The sequence below is a fragment of the Aythya ferina genome (genome assembly GCF_964211825.1).
Source record: "Aythya ferina genome assembly, chromosome: 3".
NCBI lineage: Eukaryota > Metazoa > Chordata > Aves > Anseriformes > Anatidae > Aythya > Aythya ferina.
In genome coordinates this window covers 112,868,804-112,884,087 of record NC_140298.1, presented here as the reverse complement: position 1 = coordinate 112,884,087, position 15,284 = coordinate 112,868,804, and the positions used below count along the sequence as shown (strand labels likewise).

General features: G+C 45.7%; 1 protein-coding gene across 2 annotated transcripts in view; it reads right to left on the bottom strand.

Moving 5' to 3' along the window:
- Window positions 1–7,601, bottom strand: part of EVA1A (eva-1 homolog A, regulator of programmed cell death) — a 199,771-nt gene extending 192,170 nt beyond the window's left edge. For both annotated transcript variants that reach the window (XM_084515727.1, XM_084515728.1), the window contains exon 1: window positions 7,451–7,601. In XM_084515727.1, coding sequence (XP_084371853.1) covers window positions 7,451–7,550 — 100 coding nt within the window. In that variant the 5' untranslated portion in view covers window positions 7,551–7,601. The remainder of the gene's footprint in view (window positions 1–7,450) is intronic.
- Window positions 7,602–15,284: the final 7,683 nt, after the last annotated feature.

The window sequence follows — 15,284 nt, the reverse complement described above, 5'->3', positions numbered from 1 at the left end:
AGACACAACTCTCTATCTTTCCTCAGGCAAAAAGAACAGCTAGGTAACTAATAATAACAGGTAAGTCATAGAATCATAGAATCATAGAATATCCTGAGTTGGAAGGGACCCTTAAGGATCATCAAGTCCAACTCTTGACACCGCACAGGTCTACCCAAAAGTTCAGACCATGTGACTAAGTGCACAGTCCAATCTCTTCTTAAATTCAGACAGGCTCGGTGCAGTGACCACTTCCCTGGGGAGCCTGTTCCAGTGTGCAACCACCCTCTCTGTGAAGATCCCCCTCCTGATGTCAAGCCTAAATTTCCCCTGCCTCAGCTTAACCCCATTCCCACGGGTTCTGTCACTGGCGTTAATGGAGAAAAGGTCTCCTGCCTCTCGACACCCCCTTACGAGGAAGTTGTAGACTGTGATGAGGTCTCCCCTCAGCCTCCTCTTCTCCAGACTGAACAGGCCCAGTGACCTCAGCCATTCTTCGTACGTCTTCCAAGCAGTTCTCTTAAGTCAAGCAGTTCTCTTAAAAATATTCTCAATTATTACCTCTATATCAGATTTAATCAGCAAGAAGATGAGTTGGGATTAACTTCTGTGCACCCTACAAAGCAAGTCAGCAAAGTTGCCTCACAGCCGAGCAGAATTTGGCCCTTGCCTGTCTAGGATTTTTGTGCTTTTTCCAAGGGACAACAGCAGTACCTTATCAATGAGGCACAGACTGGCAAGGGCACAAGGAACTTTGTAGTATCACAAACCAACCTGACCAAAAATACTCTACACTACTTTGAGCGGCACATTGGGTCTGTTCCTGCACACAGCCTTATATTTCTCATAAGTCAGAAAGGGACTGAGTCTGTGAAGGTCTTGGGCACCTAAATAAAAAGGAATGACAGGGAGAAAAAAAAAATGGAAAAAAAAGAAAACACTACCACACATCACGCCACACCAGGGCAGTTACTTCAAACAGTCCCCCACAGGGACTGGGATTGCTGTCTTGGATCAGAAAGCAGAAAGTTCAATCTCTACGTGCACATACATGCCAAGCACGAGCAGCAAGTACAGCACGTAAACAGCCCTGGTGTTGGCCACCTAAGTGCAGCACACTTCAATTCTCAGTTCTGAACACCAGGCAGTTTGGGAGAGCAGGCCAGACTTAAATTAGCATCACCAAAAGGATCAGAAGAAGTGCCAAATGTAAAAATGTACGTTCTCTGCCCAGAGACCAAGCTTATTCTGTCCCCCGCAGCTAAAATTATTACTTTAGCACCAAAGTATCTCAGTTGAGAAGGTGATACATTAAAATTCCCACTATTTATTTTTTGAATTGAACAAACGATTTGTGATTTATGAAATCTGCTTTCACAGAGACTTAAATCAGGGAACACATTTTACCTGAGGACATAAACATTTGCTTTCTTTAATTCTTCAGCATTCGTATCCCTAACAACACACAGACGTGGGATGAATGCTGCAAGGGCATTTTGCTGGAATAGACTGTGCACAAAACAGCTTCCCCTGGGTACAGATAACCTGAGACATTTATTAAAAGTGTATGGTTAAAATTACCATAGTGATTTGTGTTTTTTGTTTGTTTGTTTGTTTGTTTGTTTGTTTTAATAATACGAATTAACTGAAGTGTTCCCAGTACTGACAAAAGTTTCCATCAGTGGATCAGTTTCTGGGCCACAGCATTTAGCAGGTGCTGTTTAAACACTGCCACTTGGGATCCCTGGGGACCCTTGGCCCCTGCTGACAGCCCTGATGGCAGGAACCGTGGATTTCCACATGATGCGAGCCAGATGCATGCATGTGGCTCTTGAATATGGCTCACCAAGGCTGGAAGTCATTGCAGACACGAGGTTTCACACAGACCCCTCACGAGACACCCTGGCACCCACAGCAACCCCATCTTCCTTTCCCCTGTGGTGCCTCCTCCTGCTGGGGGCACAAACACAGACCTGCCACTGCTGTGTGGCAGCTGCACCTCTCAGCACAGCCCAGGACCACAAAGACAATCAGAAGCACGTTTCTATTCCCGAAATTCAGTTTGGCCCCCTTTAGCTGTGAGGAAAACTAATCTGAACATTGTGAGAGTCAGTTCCCCCTCACAACATTATAAGCATTGGGAAATCCCTGCTGTTTTCTACAGTATGCCTCAGGACAGGGGCACAGAGCACATAAACCCTGGCCTAACAAAGTCTGTAGATGCTCACAAAGCAGCATCCCTGCTGACAAACTGGGACAAGCCTGAGGCACTGAGACAGCCCCAGGTTTGTGCTTCCAATTGACGTCCTCCCATTGATTTCCTCCTCCAGCACTGCTCAGCTCTCTGCCCATTGACAGGCAGAGCTGCAGACAAAACCCAACACACCTTCCCCTCGGGAGAGCTGCTCAGCTCCTGCTGCCAGAGCCTGGCACCCTCATTCAGCTCCCCAGGCCTTGCTGACACAGTGCACCATGAAGCCATGTCTCCAGGATGTCATCAGAAGAGGCCCAAGCTGTTTTTTAAGTGGCTTCCATGAGGTTTTGGAATTTGTCACCTCTGCAAAAGGAGAATTTCTTTGTCCCAGCACAGGCCTCCCTCAGCCCACACAGCTGTGATGGATGGGCTGGATTATAGGGCCTCCAGCTGAGGAGGAAAACATTGTCTGGGGCAAAAACCTCTCCGAGCAGCAGCCTGAGGTCCTTCCAACCTCATTCTCCAGGGCCCTTCATAAGGAGAAGGTACAGAGGTGGTCTGGGTTCAGCCCAGCCTTTAAACAAAGTCCAAAATGCGTCTGTTTGCCCTTAGGGTCAAAAGCACAGACCTCATTACTGAGTTACACCACTGCACTGAAAGAGAAATTGTATCTGCCTTTCTCTCGAAAATCCCCCGTTTGCAGCGTGCAGCTTTCAACACATGGAAATCCTGTCCCCATGCCCCCCCCTCTTGACACTATCGACCCATTCAGCACTCCAAAACCAATATCAAAGTCTGACTAAAGCCATTCAGAAGCTGTTAGCATGTAGATTTGGGTGATAATTTGGTGAATGGGCTTGTCAAACAAATTGCCTTTATTGTGGGCTGATTAAACGCAATCAGGGAGAAGAGCCTTTCCCCTCCCAACTCCAGCCCTCAGCAGCTCCAACAAACACCCTGAGCCAATTAGCAGGGAAGTGGCAAAAGCAGCTTTCACTTGAAACCTGCCATTCTTGGGGAAAAAAAAAAAAAAAAAAAAAAAAAAAAAAAAAAAAAAAACGCATCACCAACAAAAAAATCTTTGTGCTTTCAAAGCCAGGAAGAGCCTCCAGGGAAAGCTCCCGAAAGCTACCCAGGGCTCACCTGCAGGGCGTGGATGGAGTTATCAGGATTCATCTGGCTCTGTGCCGGGTCAGCTCCCTTAAGCAAAGTGCTGGTCAGATCCTGCTCGTGCCAAATATAATGCAAAGAACATAAATATTAAAGTGGGCCCGGGGGGAGCAACTCTACCGGGGCTGTTTTTTCCTACAGCTTTATGTCCTGCAGCTGGGTTCCCCTGTGTCAGAAAAGGCACGAGTCCCAACCAAAGCTATTTCCATGCCTAGAAACCTTAAGTTTTTGGCGTGGCTCCCTGCAGCGGATCCTCTGATATCTGCAAAGAGTAGAGTTCACAGAACAGCCTTTTCTGCTCTGCAGTGGTAGTGAAAGGATCTGGCCCCACTACGATGAGATTCGTGGCAATCGAACAGATCTGATGCCACTGCTGTCCTATCCAGAAATTAGCTAATGAACAGGAAAGTTACTGCAGGAGGTGAAGGAAGTGGAGCAGCCATGGCACCATAACGTCTAAATCCCTGCAGGTATGCAACTGGAAATTAAACAGCCACCGTGGCTGGTGGTGGCCAGAGCAGAAGTCACCGTGTGTTTGCATGATTTATCTGCAGGGCAGCAAAAGGAACCCCATGGCTGGAGCTAGAGACAGCACATGGGGTATGAGCAATAGCTGTTGGCTAAACTTTCAACACTTGCATTTTCAGTTAGCACCAAAGACTAGTTTGGGCCCTGTTTTCTTTAATCCTACACATCTAAGGAGTGAGCTTTGTGCTTACCAGCTCCCAGGGCCTACGCAGAGTGGCAATGGCACAGGAAGCCACTGCTTTGTCTTGGACTCCCACCATGAATTGAAGAGGGCCAAAATAAAGGTTTAATCAACCAGCATGGATTTCAGGGAGTTCATTTCCAGGGCTGAGATTAGGATGAAGTGTTTTGCAGTTAAAGCACAGGGAGCTGAAAGACCAGCCTCTTGCCCATACCCCATCAGAGTCTTCAAGCGTCACCTTGAACATAAGGGGTACATGACACACCATGACACTGAGTCCTGAGCACAAGAAGCAATCACAATGAGATTAGATCAAGAGCCCATACTACAAGCAGCCACAGAGAGAAAGTCCAGGCCTTTTATTTTATTATTTTTTTTTTTAAGAAGTGACTATAAAGTGCCTGGTTACTCCACTCGCTCCCCGAAGACCTGCTTCCTACCCCCACAACCTCCTGCAAACGTCAATGTTTAAAGAACTATTAAAGAAAACAACTCCAAAACTCTCCACATAGTTCAAATACTTCACTTAAAAGGAATTTTAATTCTTACATCTCGGATTGCAGCAGTCCCCAGCATGACACGCACTCGCGTTCACGTTGCGGTGTTTGAGCTGTGCAAACAGGAGGGATGGAGCTGCAGAGTGAGACCATGCACTCACAGGTCTGGGAGCCCCAGTGAGGGAGATTTCTGCCTTTTCTGTTTGTGCTTTCCTGTGGGCAACACAGTTCACCTTGCTGGGCCTCTGCTTACCCCCCTGGGAGGCCTTTCCATGACCTATGAAATTCTCCTGCAGCCAAGAGGTGCTTACCTTGAAGACCCTAAACTGTTTCTTTCCAGGACTGGAGCTACGTAGTCTCTTCCTACGCCAGCAGCAGCTCCCAGCCATGCTGAGCCAAACCAAGCTGAGAAGCCAGAGAAGTAGTGTGGCTGAATGAGGTCTACAGGGTTTAAAAAACATTATTCTCCGGAGAGCATCAGTTTCTCTTTGGGGACACCACTGCTATTTGCAACCTGGAAAAACCCTTCCATCCCCATGAGCTGTGTCATTTCCTTCCCATAAGTTGGCAGCAGCCAAACTGCTGCCAAAACCTTCCAAAGGATCACATCAAGCCTTGTGTTCCTCAGCAGCAATCAATAGATATGCATTCATCTCCTTGGGATGCAATTTGTGTTTCATGTGCTCCATCTTTAGGTGGGCATATGGTAAGGTTATAAAGTAAGGTTATAAGGTTCCCCCAAAACCTTCACCTGCTCAACTCCAACCATATCAGAGAACAACCCTGAACATCCGAAAGTACAGAAAAAGCAAATAAATGGCTAGAAACCATTCTGGTCAAAGTATGCTACCCCTTTCTATTCCTTATACCAGCTGACAATTCATTTACAGGGGTGACAGTAGCAAAAAAAAAGCTCTACCATGTAGGAAGAGTTAACAGGGCTGTACCACCACTACTGTGTGAGCTCTCAGCACCGACATTTGTAAAATATTTTGGGGAAGCATAACGTGTGATTTGGTACATGCTGTTCCTTTCCCTACCCACTTTCTTCTTGTGGCTACACAGCTCCTGAGCGTGCAAGACGTTATTAGAGCTGCTACACAGTGGGCACAGCCCTTTCCTGCAGCAAATTATGTTTCCTGTCCCATAAGGTACAGTCAGTCCAACATGACTGGGGACACTTGCCAAGCCTGCTATTAGGAAACACGGCTTGGACCTGGTGGAAGATTTTGGTACTTGTGGGAACACAGAAGATTGCATTGTTGGGGTTACAGACCCTGCATTAACTTTGTACAACCTTGCAGTGCAGGTACACAGGGTTATAAACCACCCCTCTTGTCCCAGGGCATGGCAGAACAGTTGAATGCTGCAGAAAATTTGATGTTGTTTTCAGTGGTTTGTTTTTATTTGTAAGTGACAGCATCTGCCCCCGGTGCCAGCATCACCAAACCTAAGGAATTTGCACCTGCTGCTCCGGCTGTGTGGTGTAGGCACAGCGTGAAGCATCCTTGCTATGGGACACCTCTGTACATGTTTTTTTTAATGCTTATCAGTTGGCCTGGCTGGGAGGAACTGTATCTGCACTGTAGAAAAGCTGAGCTTTTCCCATCACAGCTCTTGTCCCTGTCGTGCCCACTCCATGCACCCCTTTTGTATTAACGTGGTTGCAATGAGGAGCACAGAGAAAGCTCATCGCCAAGAAGGGAGGAGATAAAACACTCTCAGTTGTCCCATTCAGAGGCAGATCTGCCTTGAATGGCAGCCCCCAGGATTGTCCTGCCTCCAAAGGAGACTGAATCACAAGCAAGTCAGCCCCCTTCAGCTTCCCATTAAAAGACTTCAAGCTACTATCTATACTTCCCCCCACCCTCTGCCACAAGCTCCTCCTTTCTAACACAAATCTCACAGCACACAGACACACACACTCCCAGAAAGCAAGCAGCAGTGTTGTGATGTGTTGAAACCAGTGAGATTCAGCTCTTGCTAAGGACGCTTTTTCCATTAGCAAACTGCAATTGGCAGCTCTTATCTGCTCCTTTTGCAACACTCACCTAAAAGACATGCCAGGCTAGACTTCACATTAGGTCACAAAGTTAGGGCAGATATCCCAAAAGCAAAGCGACCCCACTAGCCATTCCTGAGCAAAATAATCACCCTGCTCAACTGCAAAAGGAGACTGGTATGTTTTCATTGACTCATACACATATCCACAAAGAACAGATGCAGAAAGCTAATTTTAAAGTAGCTGAAGCAGCTGCACATAGTTATAAAACTTATACAGGACTCCCCACCTTCAAAGCACTGTGTATTTAACTGCTGTGCACAACTCAAAACAAGTGCTGTGAATAGTTTTAGTTTCCTATTTTACAACATATTTAGAAATGAGACACATCTTATCCTGCTTTAAGCAATCACAGGCTGAGTATAATTCATAATCTGCACCTAATGCTTCCTTTTTCTGAGTTTGGGACTTCTGAAACAGTCAGGAGATGTATATAAGAGCAAAGGAATCTGGCCCATTACAAAACACTTAAAATTTCTATGTTAGCTTTCTCTTACATCCTCAGCCATCCCAGTCTCCTAACCTAGCTCCTTTCACTCACTCCTCAGAGAAGGGCAGCACAAACCCAGCTACAAACAGAAGTTAAAACATTTCCCATCCCTGTTCCCAAAGTTACTCAGATCCTACTCCACTGAAACAGTTTTGCTCAGGGTTATTGAGGCAGGCTTTTAACAAACTCAAAATCCTCTTACAGAAGGATCCTTTCCATCAGATTACTTTAAAAGGATTAAAATCACTCCCAGCGCAACTCTCCCAGATCTGCTCCCCATCCACTTTCCTTGTGCCGTCCCTGCACACCGTAAAAAGAGCTCCCGGCTGGGTCAGCACTTCTCCCCTACCTGAGAAGTCTGCCGAAGTCCTAGCAAAGTTGCTGCAAGCTGTCAAGCACATCAGTCCCAGGAGAAAGGCGGAGGTAGGAAACACATCTGGGCAGCACATCCTTAGGTATCCTCACGGCTTGTTTTCTTCCAGAGAGAAGAAAAGCGCTCTCTGCCCCAGCCCGACACTCATCGCCCGGAGAAAACTCTTAGTCCCATAGCTTGGAAGGATCGCAGCCAGCAGCCAGGAAGGAAAACCACTCACACACACACACACACATCCCTTGGAGTGAATGAATCCGACTGAGTGAGGCTGACGAATGAGACAGACCTACCTGAGCCTTGGCGGAGGTCCCAGGGTCCTAAAAGCCATCGCTTTTTCGCCCAAATTTGCTGTGGGCTCCTCGCGTGCAGCTGTCCAGCAGCGGCAGGGCAGGGGGGTGAAAGAGATGGGGGGGCTCCCTGGGGGTTGTTTTAGAGAAGTCGCTGTTATTTCAGGCACCCTGGGATCTTTCCTCTCTGGTGCAGACGGACAGAAGGATGGGCAGTGTTTTCAAAGGAGGGAGCCCAGGACAAAGCATCTGAATTTGTGTGGATTTTTGGAAGGATGGGCACTTGCTACTGCAGTTAGGCTGAGAAGTGGTGTCCTGCCAGACTGGTGACAGGACGACTCTTCAGCAATGCCCAGCCTTACAGCTGATCTCACGGTGGAAGAGATTTTGGACTAGTATCACTGGGATCAAACCCTCCTGGATCTCAGTGCCAGACTGGGGCTGGTGTCAGTCCACACATCCAAAATCCTCCTTCCTTTTGAAAGCAGCCAGCCAGGCCAGACTTCATCTATCCCCCTGCACACCTCTTCCCTCCACCAAGCTCAACAGAGGATTTTCATGCAGTTCATAACCTCTTCAGACCAGGAGAGCTGTCTCCTGCTATAGCCATTGCTTTAACCTCCAACCAGCACGGGCTTAGCTGCTAACCCAAGCTCTGCTCACACTTCAGAGCCAAAAGAAGGCTTCAGATCACCTGGAAGCACATTCAGTACTTTATTTTACCTGATCTCCATCCATACACACGATCTACGCACATACATCCATACACATGTACTCCTTGGGTACAGGAGAGAGATCCTGGCCTTGCTCATCAGCATTAGCAGCATTTCAGCTTTGTGTATAAATAATGGACATAACTGATATATCTAGGCTAGAACAGAGTGATGGTGCAGAGAACATGCAGATGGTTTTGACGGGCAAAGCCAACAGCCCTTAGCAGTCTGGGGGTGCACACACAAACCCAAAGAGCAGCACGGTGTGGGGCTGCCAGGGAAGGTGGAGGCAGGCACACAGCTCCTGGACAAAGCTGCACCTTCTCCCCACCAGAAATAACCAGAGTGGGAACATCCAAGGAAAAGCCACAACTAGTTTTTACTCTTCTGTCCTGCTCACCCACATGGAAATAAGCCAAACTTTCCAAAAACTTTCACCTCAGAACTGAAAAGCATAAGGGGCTTCAGCCCAAACACCTCTATTTTTTTATTTTTTTTTTTCAAAGCTGAGTGCCCTTGTAAAGAGCTTCTTATGCTGAAGTTTCAAACAATGTTTCGGCTGTTCTCAGACGAGAATCAGACCGGCTGTCAGGTTATATGTGAAAGACATTTTCAAGAGCACTACCATGAATACCACATTCATTATTTCCACCAGAAACCCACCCTGGCCTGTGCACTAAAAGCAAACTGAAAGGGAGCTGTCAGGCTGTGGCCCTGTTTGCCTTCTGTCCATACAACCACTTGCTCGAGTTCCACCCAGCTTCACTGAGGATGAGGGTAGTGTGGGATATCCTGAGCATAAGACCACATGAGCAAGGAGCTGGTCTGGTCCAAATGACACCTAAAAGCAACCCTCTGTCCCACAAGCAGCTCCTCACACCCCAAGGATCTACAGCAAGAGGACAGAGGAGCCAGCTCCCAAGGACAGCAGTGACCCCGACACTCCTGCTCCTCACAGATGCCCCTGCCACTGTGGCACTTTGCAGAGGGCCACCTAAGCAAGATCAACAATCAGGAACCTCTGCAGGCTGTTTTGTTTCACCCAAGACTTTAATCCCACCTGCCAAAAGTCGTCCTAAGCTTTAAATAGAAAAGATCAGGACATTTGGCTCCCTGCATCTGCACATAACACCTCTCTCACCTAGCTCTGCTGCCCTTGCCAAGGGGAAGATTCACCACTACAGCCTCAGAGGTGTGAGATAACTGTGCCTATTACCAGATTATCAGCCAAAGCTCCTTATCAGTGGGATAAAGTGGTAATAGGGCCCCTGGAAATTTATCAGCACTCTGGAAAAGGGAAGCTGTATTTGCAGAAAAAAGCCCACCCTGTTAGCAGGTGTTGATTTTACTGATTAAAGGGTAATTAGGTTTGGCTGACTCAGTATACGGGAATGAAAAAGAACTCTGATGACAAGGGGTTTAAGGCTAAACATGGGAAGTGTGCTTGAGCAGCCCTTTATGTTATTGTTAATAACATGAACCAGAGGTTTGGGAGCTTACATCAATGTCACATGAGGACTTTGTTTTTAAACAAGACTGTAAAGATGCCTTCCAAGAGCAAAGGTGAAAATAGCTCTTGCTAAAAATAATAATATTAATTATATACATATATATATATATATATATATATCATCCTTTGAGAAACAGGCAATTCTGTTAAAGTCCATTTCCATAATACCCTTATTCCTTAGGGGATCATCAGCTGTGTGTTTCAAATGGGAAGAGGCCAACTGTCCCAACAGCAGCACAGACAAAGGAAGGTCTTTCTCTCATGGATAGTCTTATGGGGTAAACATGAATCATGGGAACGCCAGTGTGGGCCTTTGTTTTTGGGGTTAACAGCCCTTGAAATCCAACCATGCCTTCGAAGTTGTCTCCCGGGGATAGGTAATAATGCATGTGATCATGCACAATCTCTTGGATCCCTTGTCCCCAAGGCCACCCAGAAGGGAGAATAGGTCAGAAATGAGATGCAGTTCAGCATTATGTCTTAGCTTGGAGGAAAGATTGCATTCTTTCTCTCCTCCATGCTTAACAACTGTACCTCAGTCCTCTTTTATCACCATGAATTTAAGAGCATTGGTCTTTCTGCTCTTTTGCAGGTCCCATCCCTCTCCTGCTATATAAAACTGTAATATCTGAAACGTGCATGTCCCCAGTGTGCTTTAAATGCAGTTAACTGCTACTGCAACTAGGAAAACTGAGGCACTGAGAAGTGAAGAAATTCATCACCCAGTTTGCTCACCCCAATATCACCCAGTTTATGAATGACAGTCAGGACCCAGATAGCTGAATTCCTAGTTTAATGCTGTATGTGCTGATCTTGCTGCCTTCCAGGGCTGATATTTGGCAATGCTTTCCTATTTTTCTCACCCTGCACTGTGAACCTCTGCTTTGCTAGGCTAAAGCACCATCAGCTTGAAGAAGGGCTGGTCATTAGAAGTGCTGGACCAGGTTCAGGTTTCAGCTAGAGAATCATCTGTAAGGCTGAAGTCGTGTTTATTTACACAGTCACAAACAGGTGTATTTGTCCAAATGTGCTAGGACTAATCTTGCTTTCTGAGCCAGAGTAATATTACTTACTTCTTACTGTTTTCTATGATGTCTCAACACATTCTCCTTGAGAGCACTGTTGTATTCTTTCATTTCACACACAGTAGAAGTAAAGCAGTCATTTCTCAGAGGTCACCCATATTTCAGGGTCAGCTAGGAGCAGCTGTATCACAAAAAAAGATTAAATACATTCTTGAGCCCAGTTAGAGCTCTGTCCACTTGCCACACTGCCTCCTTGTAAATGAATAACAATTAATAACAAAATATACATGCATAAATATACATGCATTTATACCTATAGAATACTGTCTAAACTAGGTGGAGAGAGTATCAAAAATAACCTAGCAAAGCTTGCCAGCATAGTATGGCTCTTTGTACTCTTTTTTTTTTTTTTTTTTTTTTTTTTTCCTTGATCTTTCCCCTAGGAGTGTCTTATGGAAACAGATGGGGTTACTCATGGAAGTGAGCACAGTCTGCTTTCATCAGTATGAAGGCACAGGAGTTCATATATTGCAGTTTTGCAATAAAACACCAGGAATCTCAGGAGTAAAAATCTTTTCCTGTCTCTGTATCCAACATTAAACAGCTATGCAGAATATTCAAACCGATGAGCCTTGGAAGTTTTCACACTTTGTGTCACTCCATCAACCCAGTTTACAAAACAAATATAAATCCTGGGGGACTTGTTCCATGCTGGGACAGGTTTGGAGTGGGAGTGTTGCTAATTCTGTGTATAGCAAAGGCCCCAAAGGATGCATTTATCTCACAGAAACACTGAGAAATGTTATACTGAATGAAGCAAAATTTTCAAATGTGTGAAAATGTTGCAAAAATAAATATTTGGAGACTACAAAAGGATTCACAACGAAGCTAAAACCTTTCTTCTCATGGCTGTCCTAAGTAACTGATGTTGAAACCGCTCTCAGCTGGCATTCTCCTCACAGTAATGACATGTTCTAAGTTACAGCATATGGTACAGCCTGGTGCTTTATTTCATAAAGTCATAGGATGGTTGGGCTGGAAGGGACTTTAAAGATCATCCAGTTCAAGACCCTGCCATGGGCAGGGACATCTCCCACCAGCCCAGGCTGCCCAAGGCCCCATCCAACCTGGCCTTGAGCACCTCCAGGGATGGGGCATCCACAGCTTCTCTGGGCAGCCTGTGCCAGTGCCTCACCACCCTCACAGTAAAGAATTTCCTCCTTACATCCTTTAAATCTACCCTTTATTAGTTTAAAGCCATTACCCCATGTCCAGTTTCAGACCTGCATGTCCAATTAGACTTAGTTGCTGCCTTGTGTGGGGGGTGCTCTTAGATTAATCACCACACTAGAACTACAGGGAACTGGAGTCATCTCCATACTTTATCTTCGTACGCCATCGCAAGTAACATAAGGATTTCCAGAAACAAGGATTTCAGTGACCAGAGTTTCTCAGACATGAATTCTTCTTTTTCCCCGTGCTTCATCTATCTTGACTCTTTAGATGTTGCTTCCTGACATTTCTTGATATGTGGGCATATGGCACCCAGCTGAGACCATGAAGTCCTCCAAGACCTTTAAGACGACTTACACTGTTCCCTTATACCTTTAACATGAAACTTTCCTCCCACTTGACCTGTCTCATTAGTCCACTCTTAATGGCTTTTCTGTGAGGGCTTGTCAGTCACTTGGATGATAGCACATATTGGCTTTTTCACTACTATCACTATCTTTCCTTCAATATATTCAATAGCACTCTTGAACTGCTTATTATAGAAAAAGGATGAATTTTACACCTGAAAATATCTACCCCTGATGGTATCTGCTTTCTCAAGCAGCCATGTACACTCAAATAAGGGGTGTGACATGAGGAGAAAGGTTTTAGTTTTCTGTTTTCTTTTTGTGAATCCTTTTGTAGTCTCCAAATATTTCTATTGTTAACATTTTCACACATTTCCTACCAACCCTCCTACATAATTTACATTCTCATTAATTTCCATAGACACCAGAATCCTTCCTCAGATTTACTTGTCTGGAAGTTCTCTGCTTGTCCTGTGGGGCAAACATGCCATGATGTACATTGATAAAAAGTAGGAATCATCTCAACATTCAGCCTTCAAATGACACCTAAAATGATGCTCCAGCACCTATCCCAAACCTCTTGAGCACTGTGGACTCTGCCTGAAGGCATGTGAGTGCAGTAGCACCAAGAATTACTGAAGAGTCTTCAGTAGTCCCCAAGATGCTCCTGTCCCAACACATCTACACACGGTCGCATCCCATCCTTATTACAGTTACTGTTATAACTTGCATAGGACACTTACATGGGAAAGCCATTTAGTTGCCAGAGACCTTTTTTCCCACCAAAATGACTGTTTCCAAACATGGCCATGAAGCCCTTGCATCACATCTACATCTATAGCAATAAGCTGAAGGAAGCAAGGGTCTGGACACAGGCACTGCAGCTCTTCTGGTTACAGCTACCTGTTAGATCTCTTCTTGGCACACTTTTGACCCAAGCCACCCAGCATCCAGGCAACTCCTGAGCATGGTTTAGGGCCTAAAAGGGAATTCATCCATTCCCAACAGGCAGGGAGGAATCCTGCTTAGCAGTTTGTTGTATGAATGTGGCCAGATGGTGACAGCTGGTTCAGGGCCAAGGAATGAGTCTTGATACTGGTTAGTGTACAGGTCTGAAAGAAGCCAGTGAAATTATGCAGAGAGTTCAGCATGTGTGTCAGTATTAATAGGATTGGTACCTTTCCTTTTTATGAGCTGAAGATCTAAAGTGAGCTAGCTTGTGCTCAAAGACTGTAAGAGCACAGCCAGGTGTGTGCTAAACCCCCAGTTGGTGTTTCAGAAGTTCTGCAATGAAGATGCAGTGGCATGGGCTAAGAACAGATCAAATATCCCTGGTCCCTCAGGCAGGCCTGATCAGAGCTGCCCAGGAAAAGCTGCATTCTGCAATCGCACCTCCAGCCTCCAGCACAGACACAGCCCAGGCTGCTGCCTGCCATGCTCCAACATCCTTATAGATAGATCATTCTTACAGGGGCATTCAGCAGAGGCTGGGCTCAAGACTGAAGTCAGTGAAAAAGTCCTTACAGACTTTTCTGGTTCAACACCAGGACTTTCTTCTCCCACGAGAGTGAACTGACAATACAGCTCTCTGAGTCCCTCACATCCTCAAGTCCTTTGATCATCAGCAAATTTGAACAACTCCAGATTGCAGGAAAGCAGTTTCACTGAAGCTTATCACTTTCTAAAATTCTCTTTATTGGAGGGCAGGTCTAGTTGAAGGCAGAGCCCAAGAGCACATGAGGAATGTATAGGGAGCAAATCTCTTCCCTGCATAACCTGGACATCAACTTTCGCCTCAGGCTTATCATTGCCTACAGGCACAGGGTATTTCTCTGTTTTCGTGCAGATAGCAAATTTCACCAAAAAAAAATGCTGGCTCACACATCAGAAACTGGTAAGAAATCAAAGGGAAATAAAGGAAATGCCTTTCTGCTGAATGGGCAACATTAATCCCAAGTGTAATTTCACTAGCGTGAGTGCAAATTCAACAATAGACTCGGTCTGCCATTTGCAGGAAGCAGAACAGAAATGTTCTCCTTTCACATGTACTTAAAAGGAGAAATATTACTTAGAGTACAATTTCTTTTCCCTTATTTTATTTTTTTCTATTTGAAGGGAGTGTTTCAAAAGTAACTGTACACTTCCACGTGCATTTAAGTGCTCAGGACAATCCTATTGCCAGTTATTTATCTTACAATGGTCTCAGGAGACTATCCAGTGACAAAGCCCAGGTGTGCTGGGCATTGCAGACAGAGCTGGATTATGTCATCTCAAACAGACCGAGGAGCTTACAATGGCATGGAAGTTCAGGCCATTCAAACCTTTGCACTCTGTAGCCCCAACAGTGGCATTAGGGAACTCTAGTTAACTTCTAAACAAGAGACACTTCCCACTGCAGAAATCCCATACCGAAATATCGCTGCCTTCATTGTCTCGGGACACCTGGCTGGAAGAGCCCTCCCTGGTACTTACTGCAGTAACATTACTTGCTGGACCAGCTACAAAGAGCACAGAGGAAGGAAGCAGGCTACGCAGCTGGCTTGCAGGAGATTTGGGGAGATTACAGGAGATGTCCGAGTTCACCTGGTTAGGGGCTGCCTGGACTGACAGCACTGTTATGTGCAGAGCTGCTCGCAAGCACTAAGCTAATGATTAGTGCTTGTAAACAACAGGGAATTGCATAATGCTAGCATAA